The sequence below is a fragment of the Zingiber officinale genome, chromosome 9B (genome assembly GCF_018446385.1).
Source record: "Zingiber officinale cultivar Zhangliang chromosome 9B, Zo_v1.1, whole genome shotgun sequence".
NCBI lineage: Eukaryota > Viridiplantae > Streptophyta > Magnoliopsida > Zingiberales > Zingiberaceae > Zingiber > Zingiber officinale.
Window position 1 is genome coordinate 97,218,943 of NC_056003.1, and position 22,536 is coordinate 97,241,478.

The 22,536-nt window shown below is 39.1% G+C and overlaps 1 protein-coding gene across 1 annotated transcript in view; it reads left to right on the forward strand.

Moving 5' to 3' along the window:
- Window positions 1-14,849, forward strand: part of LOC122022340 (mannose-specific lectin-like) — an 84,371-nt gene extending 69,522 nt beyond the window's left edge. Inside the window, exon 2 of the mRNA XM_042580303.1 lies at window positions 14,291-14,849. Within this exon, the coding sequence (XP_042436237.1) occupies window positions 14,291-14,662 (372 nt within the window). The 3' untranslated portion in view covers window positions 14,663-14,849. The remainder of the gene's footprint in view (window positions 1-14,290) is intronic.
- The last annotated feature ends 7,687 nt before the right edge of the window (window positions 14,850-22,536 follow it).

Sequence of the window (22,536 nt, forward strand, 5' to 3'; positions counted from 1 at the left end):
CAATCTTATCAAGAATCCAACAAACATGCATAAGCAGGAAAATGAAAATCACTAGAGAAGCCATAGACAAAATAGTCCTTTAATGCTCAAAAAATTCAAGTCAAAGTGACAAACTCAAGTTTACCAAGCAGTGAATAAGGGGAAAAAATATATCACATTTTGCGCTTTAATCCTGTTATCTTCAGATAGAAAATCACGAAACTCGATCTTAAACCAAATACCTGAGTATAGATGCAAGGAAATGGGTAGGCCTCCCGGTCCCTCGATACAGCGTGAAGGGACAACGACAGAAAATCCACCGCGTATCCTTTCCCTCTGTCGGCGTCGCTCAACCAAATCACTCTCCTACAAGGAGCTATTCGCATCAGACAGAAACACCAAGAAAGAAAGTGAGCAACGTGACACTGATACCTAGTGGTGACATAGAGAGACCCAGGAGACTCCAGGGCTCGGGAATCGAGGGCGACGGCGATGCCATGCAAAACATACATCAGCTCCTCGCTGCCGTCGGAGCCCAACCGAGGTCGTGCGTTGCCGTCGATGATGCAATCGTCGAAGTGCTGCAGCCCTGGAACAAGGTAGGTTCAAAGATGTCCTTTTTTTAAAAAAAAAAAATCTTTTAACAGAACCTAGCTATTCGCTGGTCGAGGGAGAGGTGGGCAGTCCGGCCGTGGCCGTGAAGCATGAGGTTGGAGTCTCCAAACAGTTGGGTGTAGCCTTCCTCAAAGGAGATGGTGGCGAGGTTGGGTAACTTCGAGAGGAAAGCAGCCTCATGGGAAAGGAGCAGAACCGAACACAAAAACAGGAGGAAGTAGAAAGGAAAAGATAAAGTATGGACTAAGAAGGGGAAGCAAGGGCATCGTGTCTTGATCCTGATCGGGAGAGGAAGGGGCGTCGATCTAGGAAGGGGAAGAGGGAGATGAGGCTGAGAGAGATGGTCGAATGGCCAGCGGCGAGGAGGAAAGTGGTGGTGGTGTCGCGACGGTATACGGTGGACGACGCGATATAGGTTTAGGTTTGGAGGGAAGAGTGAAGTGTTGCAAATTTTGGCTAAGTATTGGTGGAAAAATTATATTATTTTATTTTGGTTCATAAACATCGGGTTTTAAAAACCGCTATTAAAATCGGTGTCTATTAACGAAAAAAGGCGCTCATAGACATCGGCTAAAAAATCGATGTCTATGAGCGAAAATCTGCACTCATAGACACCGATTTTTGAAAAACCCGGTGTAAAATACTCAAAGACATCGATTTTTGCTTAAAACTGTTGTTGTTCCACCGATGTCTATGAGGGTTTTTGTTGTAGTGCCATCATACTTGATTATGTATCTTTTAATTCCTCAGCCTAAATCACCTGGGAAAGAGATAGATGTATACTTATGACCTTTGATCAATGAACTGATGGAGCTATGGGATGATGGAGTGGCAGTATATGATGCATCGATTAAACAAGTATTTTGATTACATGCTGCTATGATGTGGATCATTCATGACTTTCCAGCATATGGAACAGTATATGGATGGAGCACAAAGGGTTATAAAGCATGTCTAGTATGTGTAGTTGAAACTAAATCTCAAAGATTATGGAGTAAAATATGCTATACATGCCACCGTCGATTCTCAAATGTGCAACACCCATGGCGCAGAAATAAAAATTTCAATGGAAAGATTGAATAAGAAGGACCACCATGAAGATTTAGTGGTTATGAGATTTTAGCACAGTTAGATACATTACCCCAAGTGACATTCAGTAAGCATCCTACATTATGAAAAAACCGACAACGATCTTTGGATGATACAAATATAGTAAAGAAGTCTATATTTTTTGAGTTATATTGGCCAAATTTAAAGTTGAGAACAATTAAGATGTGATGCACATTGAAAAAATCATTTATGATGCTTTGGTTGGCACATTATTTAATATAGATGGAAAGTCAAAGGATACATTTAAAGCAAGGTTAGACTTGCATGATATAGGGATTAGAAGTGAATTACATTTTAAGAAAGTTGGAGATAAATTTAGTAAATCATATGCAAGTTTCACGCTAACATTGGAAGAAAGACGTGCATTTCATCAATTTTAAAATTTGTGAAGTTTCTTGATGGATATGCTGCTAATATATCTAGATATGTGAATGTAGATGATGGAAATTTACATGGATTAAAATCACATGATTGTCATGTCTTGTTGCAAAGAATACTTCCAGCTACTGTACGTAAATTTTTCCCAAAAGATATATGTGGCACACTAATTGAGTTATGTGATTTTTTTCAAAAAGATAACTGCAGGATTTTTACATATAGCGGACTTATATAAAATGGAGGAGGAAATAGTCTTCATAGTGTGTAAGATGGAAAGAATATTTCCTCTAGTATTTTTTGATATTATGGTTCATTTGGCAGTTCGTTTACTCCGTGAAGCTGTTGGAAATGGGGATAGTGGGGATGTGGGAACATGGCCCACGTTCCCCACTACTCATAATGGAAAAGTCCATTATGCCCTTGGTTTATTTCCATATATAAAGAGGGTGCAGCCAAGAGATCATTAGTGGGTTGGAGACTAGAGTAAGCGAGGAGAATATTCAAGGCGGTGGGATTTGATTTGTGGACTTGCGGAGGGCTTTCCGATCCTGTGATCGCTCTTCCGACAGCGAGTTTCGCCATTGCCGATTGCAAATCTGCGGGAGATCGCTATAAGTTTTTACCGCTTTAATTTAATTCCCCTTTTCATGCATTTAGAATTATCTACATTGGTATCAGAGTTGTGTTAGTTCTAAATGCTAGATAAATTCCTAAATCCTTATCTCTGCATTGAATCAAAATTATGGCTTGGTTCTGTTCATTTTTGTTGGACGAAATCATGACTGAGTCGTGATCAGCGATTATCATCGCTGCCCTGAACGGAGTTTGTCTTCGTCTAGTTTTACCGTAGCCGAGTGAAATCGTGACACCGTATGCCCCGAGGAACATCCACGGAGTTTGTCTCCGATGATGGATGGCGGCAACGATCCAAGTTCGGCGACAACATCAAGGTTGGCCGATGGAGTGCTCATCGACACCTCTGCGACCTATGTTCGTCGCGGGCAAGGTGGAGTGCACAGTGTGCACGACGTGCGCAGCGTGCACGACGTGCGCAGCGTGCATGAAGAAGATTGAGGTGGCCTCTTGCAGTTTCTGCCTAGCGTTTGTCGCTCTGAGGCTGGCTGTTGCGGGTGAGATGGCGTGCAGCATGGTCGGCGTGCGATCTGTAGCGTGAAGCGTGCAACGTGTAACGTGGAATCGCACAACAAAGAAAAATGGAAAAGATAAATATCAAGTTTCTGTTTTAACTTTTTCAAATTAAAAACGAACTTTGATATGTTCACAAAATGAGGTGGAAGGAAATAGGATTAAGTTTTTTAAAAAAAAACAAAAGATTGCATAAAATAATTTAAAATTTCTCATTAATTCATGCATGGTTTAAATGCGTACATGCATGTTTAATTATTTTTATTTAATGCAATTAATTTTATTTGCATGCGTTAATTAATTGAAAATTACTTTCAATTAATTCACCATTTATCATAAATGGTCTAGAGTAATTTTGGTCCATTTAGATCCGGTTCAGATTTAAATCATTAGTTGGTTTAACCGAACCAATTTGATCCAAACCCGAAATCAATTTGGGTTGATTAATTGGACTTGGACCAAATATGATCAAATGACCAGATTTGTTCTAATGGGTCATATTTGATCAAAACAATTAGATTTGTTCTAATTGGTCGGACATAAACTAATGCCATTGGTTTGATCAAACGGACCTGAGTTTGATCAATAAGTCTGAAATTGGTAGAAATGGACTTAGATTAAAAGTAACAGAACATAGGTATAAAAATCCCTGTCCAATTAGATTAGTTCTAATTAAGAACAATGGACCGAGCTTAGGATCTAGATCCCTAATCAACCGATCCAATGGGTCTGACCAATTAGATTAGTTCTAATTGTCGACTTGAACTCCTGAAAATCGAGAAGATTTGTTTTTCTTGATTTATTATGTTGGTACTATGCCTGTATAAATTGAAATAAACCGGTTTTGTACTAGTTAGTCGGTTTTGTACTGACTTATTTATTTTCAATTTTTCAGATGGCACGGACGATTACCACATTGACTAGTCGTGAAGTGCGACGAAATCAGCTCAGGGAGGAAATTCAGGAGATAGAGTATAACTCTACTTTTGGAGTCGATAGACACATTGGACGGTTTGATGATCTGTTTTGGAAACTTGAGCAAGAAGAGTTTCCAGTCCTGGACAGTTATATGATATGGGCTTTGATGCGTTCATTGCCAGAACATCCAAAGATGATAGCAGACTATATTTGGGGGTGTCATCAAGGATGCGTCACATATTCTGTATTATGTGAGGAGATGCTTCATCATACGACTGAAGATCATCCGGAAGAGTTTAAAGAGGACCCGGAAATGATCGAGGAGGAACCAGAAGAGGATCCAATTGTGGATCCAATAGAGAACCTTGAAGTTGTCCTGCCTGTGATGACCCCAAATGAGTCTACGCTGAGAGGGATTATTTTGACCACTGCACTAGTGTCTATCCTAGTGGGAGTGGTAGTTGTCTATCTAGTTTACTAAAGTTCTGTTATTGTGATTGTCGTTTTGTATGAACAATATGTTAGTCCAGTTCATTCATGTCAGTTAGTTATATGTTAACAATTTGCAGCATAATTTTATGTTAATGATGTGTTCATTTATTTATGTTGTTTGCTTGACATGATGCATGATTAGTTCATGAAGTATTAAATGATTAGTTCATTTAAATAAAAAAACATGATATATTAAATGATTAGTTCATTTAATTAAAGAATTCATGATATTATAAATGATTAGTTCATTTGTTTAGATGTATGTAATAGAATTGATTAATATTAATTTGATTAGTCATACGGATGATGAGTGAAAACATAGTTGTCACTTGATTTTGTAAACCAACTCAAAGTAATATTAAGTCAATCATAAATTGCATACATATAATATACACTGAATACTAAATAATGTGTTTATTTATGATAGATTATGGCAACCAAAAACATAATAGCTGAACTCAACAAAGGTGAAAAACTTAATGGGGATAACTACAAGATCTGGCACCTTAGGATACAATATGTACTTGAGGAACAAGAAGTTCTAGAGGCTGTAAATCAGGATATGGAAGTACTTGTAGATGGTCCCACTGCACAACATAGACGAGATCTTGATGCCTATAAGGCATGGAAGAAAAAGGACTCCATTACAAAGGGTATATTGATTAGTTCAATGGTAGACGACCTAGCTTTTGAGTATGAGTTATATCTTATGGCTCATGCAGTTTGGGTAGCCCTTAAAGAAAAATACAGTGAAGTAAGTCTGAGTAAGATTCGATAGCTGACAATCAAGTTTGACAACTATAAAAAGCATCCGAATGTATCAATGGTTCAACACTTCAGGGAGATGTCGAGCATGATTCGGGAGCTTAAAACTGCTGGTCATGAGTTGACTGATGAACAACAGGTTCAAGCAGTTATTCGTTCACTTCCAGATTCTTGGGAGACCATGAACAGACCCTAACTCATAGTGAGAGTATTAAAACTTTCACTGACATCTCACGCCATGTAGAATTGGAGGCGGAGATAGTTGAATCCGCAAGGATTTCTGGACAAGCCTATGTGGTTGTAGGTTCTACTGGATCATATGGATCCAAGAAAAAGAAATGGTTCAAGAAAGGGAAGGGAAAGAAGAGGGAAGTTGCTGGTGTGGGACAGGGCCCAATCAAGAAGATAGTCAAGAAGACTGAAAAAAAAAAACCTAAAAACAAGTTGACTTGTTTTAACTATGGAAAAAAGGGTCACTTTGCTCAGGATGCACTGAGCCGAAAAAGGTAAATCCAAGTGTGTATTCTTTTCAAGAGCATTTTGTTGCTAGTTCAGTGTTGTTAGCTGATTCTTATCCTTTGTGGATTATAGATTCGGGAGCAACCAACCATGTAGCTCGGGAACGAGTTATATTTGTTGAGTTCCATCGGGTACCAGCTGGCAACAAGTGGATCTATGTGAGAAATAATGCAAGAGTTGAAGTCAAAGGAGTCATCACTTGCAAACTCAACCTCCATGGTGGTAGAGTTTTGTTTCTACATGATGTCCTGTATGCTCCTGAAATTCAACGGAATCTTGTTTCCGTAACATGTCTTCTTGATTTAGGGTATTGTATTAATTTTTACAGTCGGTATGTTGAACTTAAAATTGACTCAATGTCAATCGGACATGATATTTTAACAAATGGTTTTATGGTTCTTGATGTAGAACCAGATGTCAATTATGTTATTGATGGTTATTTTTCAAACATTGCTTTAACTAGTGATGCAGATATAACTGATGAGGTTTGACATGCTAGATTAGGACACATAGGACAAGAACGTATGAATCAGTTGGCTAGAGATGGTCTATTGGGCACTTGGTCTAAGATTCAATTGTCTATATGTGAGCATTGTCTTGCTGGAAAAGCAACTAAGAAACCATTTGGTAAGGCTATAAGATCTTAATCAACATTGCAGTTAATTCTTTCGGATATTTGCAGTTCAATGAATGTGAAGGCTAGACATGGGGCTTCCTATTTCATTATATTTAGTGATGATTTCTCTAAGTTCGGTCATGTGTATTTTATTTCTCACAAATCTGAAGCATTAGATTGCTTCATTCATTATATGAACGAAGTTGAGAATCAAACGGAACGTAAAGTTAAGACTTTACGCACTGACCGTGGAGGGGAGTATTTGTCTGATATGTTCAAGATAATATGTAATGATAGAGGGATTATTAGACAGCTGACAATCCCTGGAACTCCACAACAAAATGGGGTAGCTGAAAGAAGAAATAGGACTCTTCTTAAAATGGTTATGTCTATGATGGCACAAGCTAATTTGCCGATCTCTTATTGGGGAGATGCATTATTAATTGCAGCCTATATACTTAACAAAGTGTCTTCAAAGTCAGTTCCATCTACCCCATATGAACGTTGGATAGGCAGAAAATCATATTTAAGTAATCTGAGACCCTGGGGGTCAGCTGCTTATGTTCATGATAGTTCTCACAAGTATGGAAAACTAGGGTCTAGGGGTAAGAAATGTATCTTGATAAGATATCATGAGACCTCCAAAGGTTATGTTTTCATAGGTGAGCAACTAGATGGAACCATCTCCGAAATAGACTCGAGAGATGCGACTTTTCTCGAAACAAAGTTCCCAATCAGAGGTGATGTTGATAAAAATGTTCCTCTATTTGTGGAGGATGAGATATTATCAACAAGAGAGGTGTCAAAAGGGATACCTGAGTCTAGTCAACCGAGTGGGAGTGATATGCCGAGTCATGAGTTGACTTCTCAACAGCCCAACTTACGGAGAAGTGTTTGTAAGATCAAACCTAAGAAGAGGTTTGATATTGAGAATAAGGCATTGGTTACACTTCAATTGACGATGATGAACCTCAATCCATTGAGGAAGCATTGGGATGTAGAGTTAGAGAAAAATGGGAAGCTGCAATGGTTGAAGAGATGGAGTCCATGATTCAAAATCACGTTTGAGACTTAGTCGATCTTCCTCTGGGCCGAAGGGCTATTGGGAATAAGTGGATTCTCAAAATAAAGAGGAAAGCAGATGGATCAATTAACAGACATAAAGCTCGTTTAGTTGCAAAAGGATATACCCAAATGGAGGGTATTGACTTTGAAGAGACATTTTCTCCCGAAGTGAAATTTGTGTCAATACGAGTTATTTTGGCCTTTGTGGCACATTATGACTTGGAATTACATCAAATGGATGTAAAAATCGCTTTCCTTAATGGTGATCTTGACGAGGAAATCTATATGGTTCAGCCAGAAGGTTTCATTGCTGAAGGCCAAGAGCAGAAAGTATGTAGACTTAGAAAGTCTATATATAGGCTAAAGCAAGTATCAAGACAATTGAACATAAGATTTAACGAAGTCGTTTTATCTTATGGTTTTGAGATGATCAATGAGGATCATTGTGTTTTCCTAAAAAGGGAAAAATGAAAGTATGTCATTTTATCATTATATGTTGATGATATGCTGATAGCTGGAAATGACATAGGATATGTGAATGAAGTCAAGAAGTGGCTGTCATCACAATTTGATACAACAGATATGGGAGAAGCTGAATACATCTTAGGGGTGAAGATTATAAGAGATCGTTCTAAAAGACTTTTGGGTATGTCACAAGAGTCTTATATAAATAAGATGTTACATCATTTCAGCATGTCTAATTGCAACATAGAACATACAACTATTGTGAAAGGTACTGTTTTGAGCAAGAGTATGTGTCCTAAAACTCCAGAGGAAATAGCTGAGATGAATAAAAAATCATATACCAGTGCTATTGGTAGTTTGATGTACACTATGTTGTGTACGCGTCCCGATATCAGCTATGTTGTGGGCTTGGTCAGTCGCTTCCAGTCAAACCCAGGACCGAGACACTGGAAGGCGGTAAAAAGGATATTCAGATATCTAAAGGCGACAATAGATTATTGTCTCTGTTTTCAAGGATCAGATATGAAACTGAAAGGTTATTCAGATGCAGATTGGGCTGGATACCTGGATGATAGAAAATCCACATCAGGCTATGCATTCTTGCTGAATGGTGGCGCCATCTCCTGGAACAGCAAGAAACAAACTTGTGTAGCTTTGTCGACTATGGATGCTGAATATGTGGCATGTTCAGCAGCTGTGCAAGAAGCAGTCTAGTTGAGAAGGTTTCTAAAGCATCTGAAAATTGTTGAGGATAATGGAAGTCCAGTAACTGTCTACTGTGACAGTCAAGCTGCAATAGCTTTTTCCAAGGATCCCAAATATCATAGCAAAGACAAGCATATAGAAATTAAATATAATTTTGTGAGGGATCTTGTGGCTAAAAGAAAAGTCATTCTTGAGTATGCCCCTACAAGTGTTATGCTTGCAGATCCTTTTACTAAGCCAATGACTAAAGAGTCATTTAAGGAACATATAAAGTCTTTGAGACTTCATAGAATGTAACAATATTGAAATAACAATCAGACTCCGTGTTATGATTGTGTCATTTGCCATAATTTATTCAGTGTATATATTGTATTTGTTACATTCATATAAGATCTCGGTGAGCATGTTGGCAGTTGGAGATTGCTCCACTCACATTGACAATCATTTCTTTTTGTTAAGTACAAATATGGGTAAGACCGTTACTTATGGAATAGCTTATGTAGCTGAAATTAGAGACAGATCCATAAGTTGAGGTCGCCTTGATAATTGTGTCAAGATGAGATCATTTATGTGTTAATAATGATGATCGAAGTAAATGAACTCTCCATTTACTGAACCTGTTGAAAGCCATATTAGAATTCATATGTTGAATTCAGGATTAGACATTAAGTATGTCTAGATCAAAATCTGTACGATGTTAAATTTGAAGATAACATGCACTCTTTTTAGTAAAGAGAATAACATCATAGCATGTGATTCATACCACATGTGCTATTGCGACAATAAAGGTAGTAGGAGAATGGATCCCTGTTTCTCTACTATGTGAGACCTTTGAAATTCTATGTTAATTTCAGTTTTTACCTTAGTGACTATTTAGCTGTTTATTTGAAATTTTAATCAGTGTCTGTTACTTTAGCGTGTATCCTATGGCTATAGATGATTCGGTCTATAGAGCATAATTAGGAAAATGACTGATTAAAATAAATAGATTCTAGTTAAAAATGAAGATTAAATATATTTACATCTTTTATTGTTATTCACTGGTAGACCCATTTCTGTTATGTATAGAAATGAATGTGAATATTGGATATGGAACATGCTCTTGACATAATGGTCATTATAAGGGATTAGAGATGTTCATATCGATGTAAATGAAAATTATTTAATCTGGGTAAATAGCAAGACATGAATATCTTCAAGATAATGGGTGTGTGCCACTTGAAGATTGGATGGATCCTGGATAAAGGCTATGTGCCACCAGGAAAGAAGCTATGTGCCATGAAGAGTGTGTCTCTAATTTATTTGGGCAGCTAAGTAAAGTGTAACAACTTTCTTAGCATTGATTGCTCAAGGAGCAGCTAAGTCAAGGTGTAACAATCTTCTTAGTAACTATCGCTCAGTGCCCTTGCTGTCGCACGAACCATTTTCTCTAAGTGTGGATTGGATATTCTCATATGGTCTATGTGACCAAACTCTTTAATAGTTTATGTGACTTATTAAGTCTTTGTGACTTACCTGAATAAACTAGTCTTAGTGACTTGCCTTGGACAAGTGGGAGATGTTTGAAATGGGGATAGTGGGGATGTGGAACATAGCCCACGTTCCCCACTACTCATAATGGAAAAGTCCATTATGCCCTTGGTTTATTTCCCTTTATAAAGGGGGTGCGCCCAAGAGATCATTAGCGGGTTGGAGACGAGAGTAAGCGAGGAGAATATTCAAGGTGGTGGGATTTGGTTTGTGGACTTGCGGAGGGCTTTCCGATCCTGTGATCGCTCTTCCGACAACGAGTTTCGCCATTACCGATTGCGGATCTGCGGGAGATCGCTATAAGTTTTTATCGCTTTAATTTAATTCCTCTTTTCATGCATTTAGAATTATCTATAGAAGCTATGTTAGCTGGACCTGTTTCGTCACGTTGGATGTATCCCTTTGAACGATATTTAGGCAGACTAAAAAAATATATTCGTAATAAAGCAATACATGAAGGATCTATTGCAGAGGGGTATATTATAAATGAGGCATTAACTTTCAATTCTTTATAAACGAGTCAAATTGAGACAAGATTTAGTAGGCTAGAATGAAACAAAGATATTCAACTAGTAACATGCAATTTAAGTGTTTTCTCACAACAAGCAAGAGTGTTTGGCAACCAACATAATATGAAATTACCTTTGACTTTGTATAAGAAAGTATATTGGTATATTGTCAACAATTATAAAGAAGTTGACTAATATAGAAAGTAAGTTTTTACATTATGTAATTTTATTGTTTATATTTCATTATAAAATTATAACTTCAATATTTATTTATGTAGTGAACATCTACAACTTCTATCACATAAAGTTCATTCACCCGTTCGGGATACATTAGAGGACTTGGAAGTGAGCTAAAGCCAGTTAGGTCCACTTCTTCATATGTCATCTCCTTAACCAGATCAACTAACACCCGCATTACGTGAAAAACTTGAATCCACCTAAGAAGAGTTAGTAAACACCAAAGTTCAATTAGCAAGCACTCAAGATGAGTTAGCATCAATGAAATCAAGACAAGATATGTTTGAACAAATTCTTAACCCATTGACACCTGGAGCATTAGATTCCTTGATCCATGATTCATCTTCGGTTCCATCTCCTCCTCCTCGTTCTTAGACTTTGATGTTGTGGATTTTTGGATATGAACATCATGTTGTGAAGTTTATTTCTTGTAGACTTTGATGTTTGGATTCTTAGATGTGAACTTGATGTTTTAAACTTGTTACTTGTTTGTACTTTATTTGTTGCGTTACCTGTGTACTTTATTTGTTGTGTTACTTGATGTTAGACATTGATGTTTAGTACTTGCATCTGTTTGTGAATGTTGCTACAGGTGTGAACTTACACTTGATGAAGTATGAGTTGTTTGTGCGTTTATTTGTGAATTTGTTGTTAGAATTAATATTGTATAAATTTGTGAATATTGGTGTTAGAGTTGTGATTATTGTGAATATTGTTGTTAGAGTTGTGATGGTTGTGTGGGTTTGTAAATGTGTATACAGAGTATGTTGAAAATATTTTTTTTAAAAAAAAATGAAGGTTAGCGACGAATTCCTCGAAATTTGTCACTAACATTATTAGCGACGAAATATTGTTCAAATTCATCGCTAACAACTCAAACATATCGAGTCTCATCGTAGGCGTTTGCGGTGAAATGAAATGGGGTTAGCGATGAATCATATTGTTAGCGACGAAAACTTATCGACGAAACAGTTCAAATTCATTGTTAATAACTTAAACATATCAATACTTATCGCAGGCGTTTGCGGCGAAATGAAATGGGTTAGCGACGAATTAAGATGGAGTTAGCGACGACATTAGGAAAATCGTAGCTAACTTGTTTGCAACGAAAAATTTAGATTCGTTGCAAACAAATTTCTTAGCGACGAACGATTTTAATTCGTCGCTAAAAATTTAGCGTTGATTAAAATTATTTAGCGACGAGGTAATCACGTCGTTAATTTATTAGCGACGAAACATAAAAACATCGTCGCTAATAATTGTTTACGACAAGTTTATAATGACGATTCTAGCGATGAAAAGTTATCATCACAAATATTTGTTTGCGACGAACATTAATATATTAGCGACGAAATATTTGATCGCTAAATATCAATTTTCTTGTAGTGTAGGACTTTACTTGCCTATCATCTGATTAACCTTGATCTATTAAAACTACTTATCTTATGTTTAACATGCGATCAACTTTGATCTATAAGATCTTCGTGATTGCCAAATATATGGTCTTATTTGACTTGTTTAGACTTTCCATCCCATGTTTAATATCTGATTACCTTAATTTATCAGAATTTTATATTTATCTAACATCCGATCGTTCTTAATCTATTTAGACTTCTTTTCTTACTTATAAAATCAGGTCTTTCATGACCTATGAGAACTTAAAGTCAGGTCTACCCATAAGATTGGCTTCTGCAGCTCAATGCAGTTCCCCATCTCTCACTTCCTTTCCCGGCTCTGCTTCTTTTGTGTTCCTAAAATCTGACGAGCGTTCGGGGAGGAAGATAACAGGAGAGAAGTTCGATTCTTATGGACGAAGGAAATGTAAGTAGTGGCTTGCTATGAACGTATTTTTTTTTCCTTTCTTTTTGTTTTGGTCAAATTAATTTGTATTTAGATGTAGGAGGAGTAGCAATTGACAAAGAAATGCCAAAAATATTTACTTAAAAAATGTGGGCTGGTTGGGTACTTCGTGGAAGCAAGGGTCGATGCAGCCGTCATCCTGCCTCAGCAAGTGTCTAATAAATTTGCATGCCTGGATGGCTGACCTGTGACCAATATCTACCACCCACCACCTTGCTTAATTTAATCATTGGAATGAATAAAAATATTTATGTTTGTGCAAATTTTAGGAACTTGTAAGTATAACTTGTTTACAATTATTTATGTCTGTCGCCTTCTTTATTCGTATTTATGTATTCAGCGAATGTGGGAAGAGCCGAAGAGATTATGAACGCCTATTCGCCTGAGACGACGAGGTGTTGTGCGGGATCAGAGAGCCGAGGCTGGTCGAGGGGGACGTCCCTAACTTGCAGCCACTGCCATTTTGCAGTCCGTCGCCTTGTTACCGTGCGTTTGCCTGCAGCTCGTGGCATATCTGTGCGGTGCAAGCATCCAGGCGGCGCCGGGCTTCGTATCCGGATGGTGCGCGTGTGACGTAGGACTTCTTTTCTTAATCTTATAGGTCTTTCATGACCTATAAAATCAGGTCTTTTCTTTAGTGTTAATATAGGACGATTGATTTTCATCCAATGTTCGATATATATGCTCTCATATGTATTTACTATACTGGCATTTAAAAAAACATGCACTTCAGCTGGTCTAAAATTCACTACTGCTTAAATCACAATCATCAATTTTCAATAATTTTTATTTTATCGTTGGTTAATAACTGTTTATGTATACTTTATTGATATGAACGGATAGAAATATACGAGTCCCATTTCCAATGGCGTGCCCATCTTTGAATATTTGGATCGATCAAAAAATATCTTCTAGATTACACAACTTTTGTCCTAAAAATATTGGATAAAATATTTAGAGAAGGGGACTATAAATTCACCATGATTATGACTTACTGTCAACCAAATAATGTGGATGAGTTGGCAGAATAACGTTCCGTAAAAATTAGTCAATATTATATATATTTTTTTAATATTTGCCGATTAACGGTAGAGAACTTAAAGTGAAGTGGCATATATTTATTGGCCAGTTTTGTCCTACTCTACAAATCAATGATAAATTATTTACCTGGATTATCGACCGCACAACCACTTGCTATAATTTCGAATGCTTTAATTTTAATAAATAAAATTACCACCATCTCTTCTATAAATAGACGGGAATTGCATGATACTCTAAACAAGCAATCACTTGACTGAAGTGAGTGATATCCGTAGCTTAACCATGGCTTCCCTTGTCATGCTCTCTACTGATCGTCAAAAGGGGCCGCAGCGATGAATCCACGAACATTCTCTATGGAGGTCACAAGCTGCGCACCGACGAATTCCTCAAAGAAGGGGACTATACCTTCGTCATGCAGTCCGACTGCAACCTGGTGCTGTACGCCAACAACAACAACCAGGTCATGTGGTCCTCCCAAACCAACGACCTAGGCAGCAGGTGCTTCGCCCGCATGCAGACCGACGGCAACTTAGTCATCTTCGACGGTATTAACTTCAACAAAATTTGGGATAGCAACACCCGCGGCCCGGAGGGCAAGTACATCCTCGTCCTGCAGCGCGACGGCCACGTCGTCATCTACGGCAGCCCTATATTTACGATCCCCAACGATGAACCCACGAACAGGAAGATCGCCATGGTGACTAAAAAGTAGTTGCCTTCACCACGAACGATGCATGGGTAGCTATTAAATAAAAGCGAATAAATTGAAGCAAGGCATAAATAATAATTAGCTAGCTACATGGTGGCATAGCACGTAGCCTCGTTGTTCTGGTGTACGTAACTACTGTTAAGTTGGTGTGAGTCGATCACCTTAATTATCTATCTGCTCTGCCTTTTTTAGTTGAATTGCATTGAAAAAAGAAAGAAAAAATTAATTAAAGAAATCTAATAGCACACATATATAAATTGAAAAAATAAAATTAAAAGGTAGAATCTAATTAACCAATTCCAGCTTTGATAATATGAAACAATATTATTGGCTAATGTTTGAAATTTTGGAGGAGAAGGTTTTTTTATTTTAAATTTTAGAGATCATCTAGAGAATAAGTTAAAAATAGTGAATACTATCGTCCTAAAGGTATATATATAGTGTGTCAGCCTCTCTCGACTTCTATCTGTATATGTATATACCTCGTTTTATATTTATAGGGTTGGTACTAGAGGATCGCTAAGGTAGCGAATTTATTTTTTTAATTTTTTTTATTTTAATATTTATTGTCTCTCACATAGCTTTAATATAAATATATATTTTGTCTATATTATAAATTATTTTATATAAATCAAGTTTAATTTAACTCTAACATGAGAGATGATGATTAAAATACGAGGAAGGTCTAATTTAATTTAACAAATACATTTTCCAATGCGATTGTAAATTGTTTTATATATATTTAACTCTTGTGAGAACAATAGTGATATAAAATATGAGGAAGGCCGAAAATTAGATTCAGGTGAGTCCTATTTCGGTTGGCTGCAATCACCCAGACAATCGGAGCAACAGAGGAGTGAGAGAAGCTGATGAAGACTGATGGAGGCACCCACAAAGGAGATTGAATGTGCCTCCGAGACGCGCTCGCACCTCCTCCACCTTTGGGCGGAAGGCGCCCTCAATAAGCATAGAGGGCGTCCTCCAAGAGTATAGAAGGTGTCCTCGGCCAGTCAAAGTAGTCGTTCACAGTGGATAAAGTTTTATCCACTGCGCCTCGCTGGAGGCGCTCTCCAAACCCTTTTGATGTACCCTCAAGCTGCGGATAATTTTTTTCAGGGGTTGTTATAAAAAGACTCCTGGACCTAGGAATATAGCAACAACTTGTGTATTTATTTGCTAACAATAGTCTGCGCTGTTAGTGTGTGTAAGAGGCTTTTCCGCCTTCGCCAAAAGAGATTCTTAGTGAGCTTTCTGTTGGTGCAATATTCCTTAGGTCAAGGTTGACCAAGTTGACTGAGCTTGGACTGAGTCAAGCTCGAGTCTTGATGTTTGGGTTTCGATGTTTGACAATACATGTAAACAACACATGGAGATTGCAGGTGCAATTGTTCATGTGGGGAGATTGTGAAGAAGAGTCAAGTAGGTCAAGATTGATTGGATACTTGACTGGAAAGTCCTGGTGAGTGAAGCCAGGTAGAAGGGAAGTCCTGGTGAGTGAAGCCAGGTTGAAGGGAAGTCCTGGTGAGTGAAGCCAGGCAGAAGGAAAGTCCTGGTGAGTGAAGCCAGGCAGAGTGAAAGTCCTGGTGAGTGAAGACAGGCAGATTGGAAGTCCTGGTGAGTGAAGCCAGGCAGATTGAAAGTCCTGGTGAGTGAAGCCAGGCAATTAAGAAAAGTCCAAGTAGGTCAAAGTTTTGACCGGATACTTGGCACGAGGAAATCCATGTGGATCAAGGTTGATCGGACACCTGGTGGTGAAAGTCCAAATAGGTCAAAGGGATTGATTGGATACTTGACACGAGGAGGAAAAGTCCAAGTAGGTCAAAGGGATTGACCGGATACTTGGCACGAAGAAAAGTCCAAGTGGGTCAAAGGGATTGACCGGACACTTGGTGAGCGAGTTCTAGTAGGTCAAGGGTGACCGGATGCTAGGCATGATGTACCAACAGGTCATAGGTGACCGGATGTTGGTTTAGGGGGCTTTGGACTTGATTTTGGGCAAAATCAAGGAGCTAGATCGATCGGCCGATCAATTGGGTCATGTCAAATCGATCGGTCGATCGATTGGGTGAGTCCCCGCGACAAGCTTCCTCCCAATCAATCGGTGGATCGATTGGGAGAGGCTCGCAATCACACAGAACAGCGCTGGATCGATCAGCCGATCGATCCAGAGCTCCCAATCGATCGGGCGATCGATTGGGAGGTGTGATTCTGCACAATAAGCCCTAGATCGATCAGTGAATCGATCCAGGCGTTTCCCAAGAGCACAGAGGCACTCTGGATCGATCGACCAATCGATCCAAAGCCTCCCCGATCGATTGGGAGCAATTCAATCGATCGGGATCCGACCGTTAGCGCTGGATAAAGCCGTTGGCGTGCGATTCCTTCGCCATCGTTTGCACTGTTCACTCCCGATCTACATAGTGATCTTCGAGGGCTCTTCTCTAGAGTTCACCACCAGTTCTTGAAGCTTCTTGGAGCAACGTTTCCAAGGTCAAGAGGCATCCCAAGCAAGAGGAAGAAGCTAGCGAGGGTTTATTTTACACAATCTTGTAAGATTTACTTGTATTTACTTCTTCTTCTCTTCTTGTTTGTTGTGTGAGTTTGTAAAGGCTTCTCCGCCTTCGGTAGTTACCGTAAAGGAGTATTTTCATAGTGGAGAGTGCTCGTGTGTGTGGATCCTTGGATTAGTCACCTCATCTTGAGGTGCATACCAAGTAAATCCTTTGTGTTAGCGTTGTATGTTTTGTTTCTTGTATTTCGGCTACATATCATTGAAGAAACAAGCAACGAAGAGCACGAGGAGCGGGATGAGCTATTCACCCCCCCCTCTAGCTACATATTTGGTCCCAACAAGTGGTATTAGAGCAAGGTTGCTCTTCATCGGAATCATCGTCAGAAGGGAAAAAGCTAGAGGGTGAAGAAGTTGAAGCAAATCATCACAAGTCAAAGACTTCATCAAAAGTCTCAACTTCAAGATGGAATTCCAAGATGGACTTGGATTCGATACAAGGGTGCCTCCATCATTCACAATGACAAGCTTCGATTTTTGGAGATCAAGAATCAAAAATTTCTTGATAATGGAGATAGAGCAATAGTTTATTCTAATGGAAGGTTTCGAAGCTCCAACAAATTTCAAGGGCAAAATTCTCAAGAGGAGCAAGTGGAGCCAAGAACAAATTCAAAGATGTGAGGCCAATGACAAAGTGACCAAGCTTTTGGTCAATCTATTGCCGAGCAACATCTTTGAGCAAATTGGAGAATTCAAAGATGCCAAGGAGCTTTGGAGCAAATTGGCAAAGATTCATGAAGTCCCTCCACTATGCCAAACCAAGAAGAATCCAAAGAGGGTGACTCATTGGATCAAGACCAAGAGCAAGAGGACTCCGAAGTTGAGAGATGCTAAACCTCATCTTCAAAGGAGTACAATGAAAAGGGCAAAGAGGGAGCATACTCTTTGTTCCATATACACGATGAGGAGGAAGAAGCCTCCACCTCTAGGATTGAGGGGGAGCGAACTTCGGTGACACCGGATCAAGAAGAAGGAGAAGCTTCTACATCCGGGTCAAATGGAGAAGAAGATGATGCATCCTCCAAGAGTCATGAAGAATCAAATGGAGGATCAAGTGTCATCCCTACATGTGAAGGAATAAATTGTTTAATTAAAAATAAAGGTCACATTATATGTTTTGAGTGTAGGGAACATGGACATTACAAGAGCAAGTGTCCCAAATTGGCCAAGAAGAAGGGCCAAGTGACACTAAAGGGCAAGGTGAAGCCCAAGGAGACCGTCCCCACAATAAAGAAGAGCAAGGAGGACATTGTGTGCTTCTCTTGCAATCAAAAAGGACATTACCGGAGCCAATGTCCTAAGGGGAAGAAGGCGGTCAAGCCTAAGGGAGGAAGCATGAGTCAAGGGGGAGCCTTCAAGGTAAAACGAAAGGTACCATTTATTGAGCCTATCCCCTTTAATATTGGTAAAAAGCATGATAATTCTAATTTTTATCATTTTAATGCTATTTACCATAAATATAGGAAGAATAATAGCATTAAAGAAAAACATATGGCTCTTCATGCTAAAACCACTCAATCTAGGGCTAAGAAGGTAGATAACCAACGAGGATGTAATCCTAAGGATTTTAGGTATTTACCTAAGAAAAAAAATTTCAAGGTTTTAGTGAAAAATCTAAGGTTGAGGGATTATGGAGAGAAAATCAAGTCTTAAGGTCAAGACTTGATAAATTGGAGAGGACTCTTAGAAAAATCACAAATAATACACAAGGATTCAAGAGTCAAACCTAAGTCTAGAACAACAAGGGTCATCCAATGGTCATAGAGGTTTGGGATACAAACCTAAGGCTAAGAAGGATGTACCTTCGTATCATATGATTCCATATAATTATGAAACCAACCCTAGGTCAAAGGGTCAAGTCAAAAATACTAGGGAGGTCATCTCTAAGAGTATTTTTATAACAAAAGTGACTAAAACTTCTAAGAAGTCCAAGAAAGTCACAAAGAAGATCGCAAGAGAAGAAATCCCTAGGGTTGACTTAGAAAAAGTGACCAAGGCTTCTAAAAAGCCTAACAAGGTCACTAGGAAGGTATCTAGGGAAATTATCCCTAGTGAATACTTAGAGCATCCAAGGAGCACCAATAGGTTTTGGATTCCTAGGAGCATTCTCTCTACCCGTTAGATGGGTTAGAGAGTGTCAACTCTAATTGAAAGGGTAGTTAAGCCAATCATGATGAAGTTGGCACTCTAAGAGCATTTTCAAGGTTATTATCAACCTTTGAAAATGAAGTGGAGTTTCATTTATTCTTTGGTAGAGTAAAATGTGCCATAATTTGAAAGTTCAATTTAAAATTAAATCGGCACAATTGGGAAAATCATAAAGACCAAGTTTGGATTTTGGTATGTTCTTAAGGAGTATGGGCAAAAATTTAGAACTTGATCTCGATGATTACTCCTTGAAGGAGAAAATTGTGCCAAAATTTAAGGAATATGTTTAATTTGTATTGTCACAATGTAGGAAAAGCAAAGGAAATGTCAAAATTAGATTTTGACATTTTCTTGGGAAATAGTGGGCAATCTAGGATCCAATTTTAAGTTAACTAAGGTTAAGGATACTTAGATAGATAATCTAGGTATTTCTTTTATGCTAATTTTCCATGCGTTGTTTGTCAAAATATGCCATGACATCATATTTATTTTTGCATTCATGTTTTATTATGAAAAACACAAAAATACCATGCTGTGTCATACATACATCATGTATTTATAGGAAATTTTATTTTGAAAATTATGTCTTTTTGATGTATGCCATAACATATCATGCATTATTTTAATTCCTTGCAATTTAAGGACAAATGACATTTATTAACAAATAACATCCTTGGTGGATGTTCATAACCTCAAAATGCCTAGGTAGATATACATGATCCCTTGATTAGGGCAAAACCAAACTTTAGAGGGAGACTTTCGTTATTGTGTTGTGAACAACGAGTGAAGTTGTAAACAACATTGGGTAACTCTTCAGAGGGAGAGTTTTTGATGTGTGCCAATAGGGGGAGAATGTGTGGTTAAGTTAGGCCTTCATTACCTAAGAGGGAGTTTGCCCTCTAGAAAAGGAGGAGAATGAAGGAAACCATCATTCTCATATTGGCATGAAGGGAGTTGAGGCTATGGGATTAGCCTAACTTACTAGTGGTATTGTCAAACATCAAAAAGGGGGAGATTGTTGGTGCAATATTCCTTAGGTCAAGGTTGACCAAGTTGACTGAGCTTGGACTGAGTTAAGCTCGAGTCTTGATGTTTGGGTTTCGATGTTTGACAATACATGTAAACAACACATGGAGATTGCAGGTGCAATTGTTCATGTGGGTAGATTCTGAAGAAGAGTCAAGTAGGTCAAGATTGACTCGATACTTGACTGGAAAGTCCTGGTGAGTGAAGTCAGGCAGAAGAGAAGTCCTGGTGAGTGAAGCCAGGCAGAAGGAAAGTCCTGGTGAGTGAAGCTAGGCAGAAGGAAAGTCCTGGTGAGTGAAGCCAGACAGATTGAAAGTCCTGGTGAGTGAAGCCAGGCAGATTAGAAGTCCTGGTGAGTGAACCAGGCAGATTGAAAGTCCTGGTGAGTGAAGCCAGGCAGATTGGAAGTCCTGGTGAGTGAAGCCAGGCAGATTAGAAGTCCTGGTGAGTGAACCAGGCAGATTGAAAGTCCTGGTGAGTGAAGCCAGGCAGATTGGAAGTCCTGGCGAGTGAAGCCAGGCAGATTGAAAGTCCTGGTGAGTGAAGCCAGGCATTTAAGAAAAGTCCAAGTAGGTCAAACTTTTGACCGGATACTTAGCATGAGGAATTCCAGGTGGATCAAGGTTGATCAGGCACCTGGTGGAGAAAGTCCAAGTAGGTCAAAGGGATTGATTGGATACTTGGCACGAGGAGGAAAAGTCCAAGTAGGTCAAAGGGATTGACCGAATACTTGGCACGAAGAAAAATCCAAGTGGGTCAAAGGGATTGATCGGACACTTGGTGAGCGAATTCTAGCAGGTCAAGGGTGACCGGATGCTAGGCATGATGTACCAACAGGTCATAGGTGACCGGATGTTGGTTTAGGGGGCTTTGGACTTGATTTTGGGCAAAATCAAGGAGCTGGATCGATCAGCCGATCGATTAGGTCATGCCAAATCGATCGGCCGATCGATTGGGTGAGTCCCCACGACAAGCTTCCTCCCAATCTATCGGTGGATCGATTGGGAGAGGCTCGCAATCGTACAGAATAGTGCTGGATCGATCAGCCGATCGATCCAGAGCTCCCAATCGATCGGGCGATCGATTGGGAGGTGTGATTCTGCACAATAAGCCCTGGATCGGTCAGTGAATCGATCCAGGCATTTCCCGAGAGCACAGAGGTGCTCTGGATCGATCGACTGATCGATCCAAAGCCTCCCCGATCTATTGGGAGCAATCCAATCGATCGGGATCCGACCGTTGGCGCTGGATAAAGTCATTGGCGTGCGATTCCTTCACCATCGTTCGCACTGTTCAATCCCGATCTACACAGCAATCTTCGAGGGCTCTTCTCCAGAGCTCACCGCCAGTTATTGAAGCTTCTTGGAGCAGTGTTTCCAAGGTCAAGAGGCATCCCAAGCAAGAGGAAGAATCTAGCTAGGGTTTATTGTACACAATTTTGTAAAATTTACTTGTATTTGCTTATTCTTCTCTTCTTGTTTGTTGTGTGAGTTTGTAAAGGCTTCTCCACCTTCGGTAGTTACCGTAAAGGGGTGTTTTCATAGTGGAGAGTGCTCGTGTGTGTGGATCCTTGGATTAGCCACCTCATCTTGAGGTGGATACCAAGTAAATCCTTTGTGTTAGCGTTGTATGTTTTGTTTCTTGTATTTCCACTGCATATCATTGAAGAAACAAGCAACGAAGAGCATGAGGAGCGCGACCCCTCTAGCTACATATTTGGTCCCAACACTTTCATCTGCCTTAGATTAACAACCATCCTGATTGTAACCAAGTAAATTCTGAGTCTCTTTCTTTTAGTTTCGTATTGTTTATTTTTATGTTATTATTGCTAATCTAAGTCGAAAGATGAGAAAGGTGCTGTGTTTTAGTGTTTCATGCAACTCAACCCTCTCCAGCCGGCTTACTCGGTCCTATAAGTGATATCAGAATATAACAGCTTCAGGAGGACTAATCGTCGAACAAAGCACATGAGATGATCGGACCAAGCATCTACCCACCAAAGTTTGAGTGGGAGTTCACGAGTTAGAAAAAGGGAATGGAAGTATTTTTCAAAACAGACTTCGATTTATTATTAATAATGAAATTTGGTTTTGAAGTACCCAAGGGCAAGGAAAAGTTTCAATGGACGAAGATG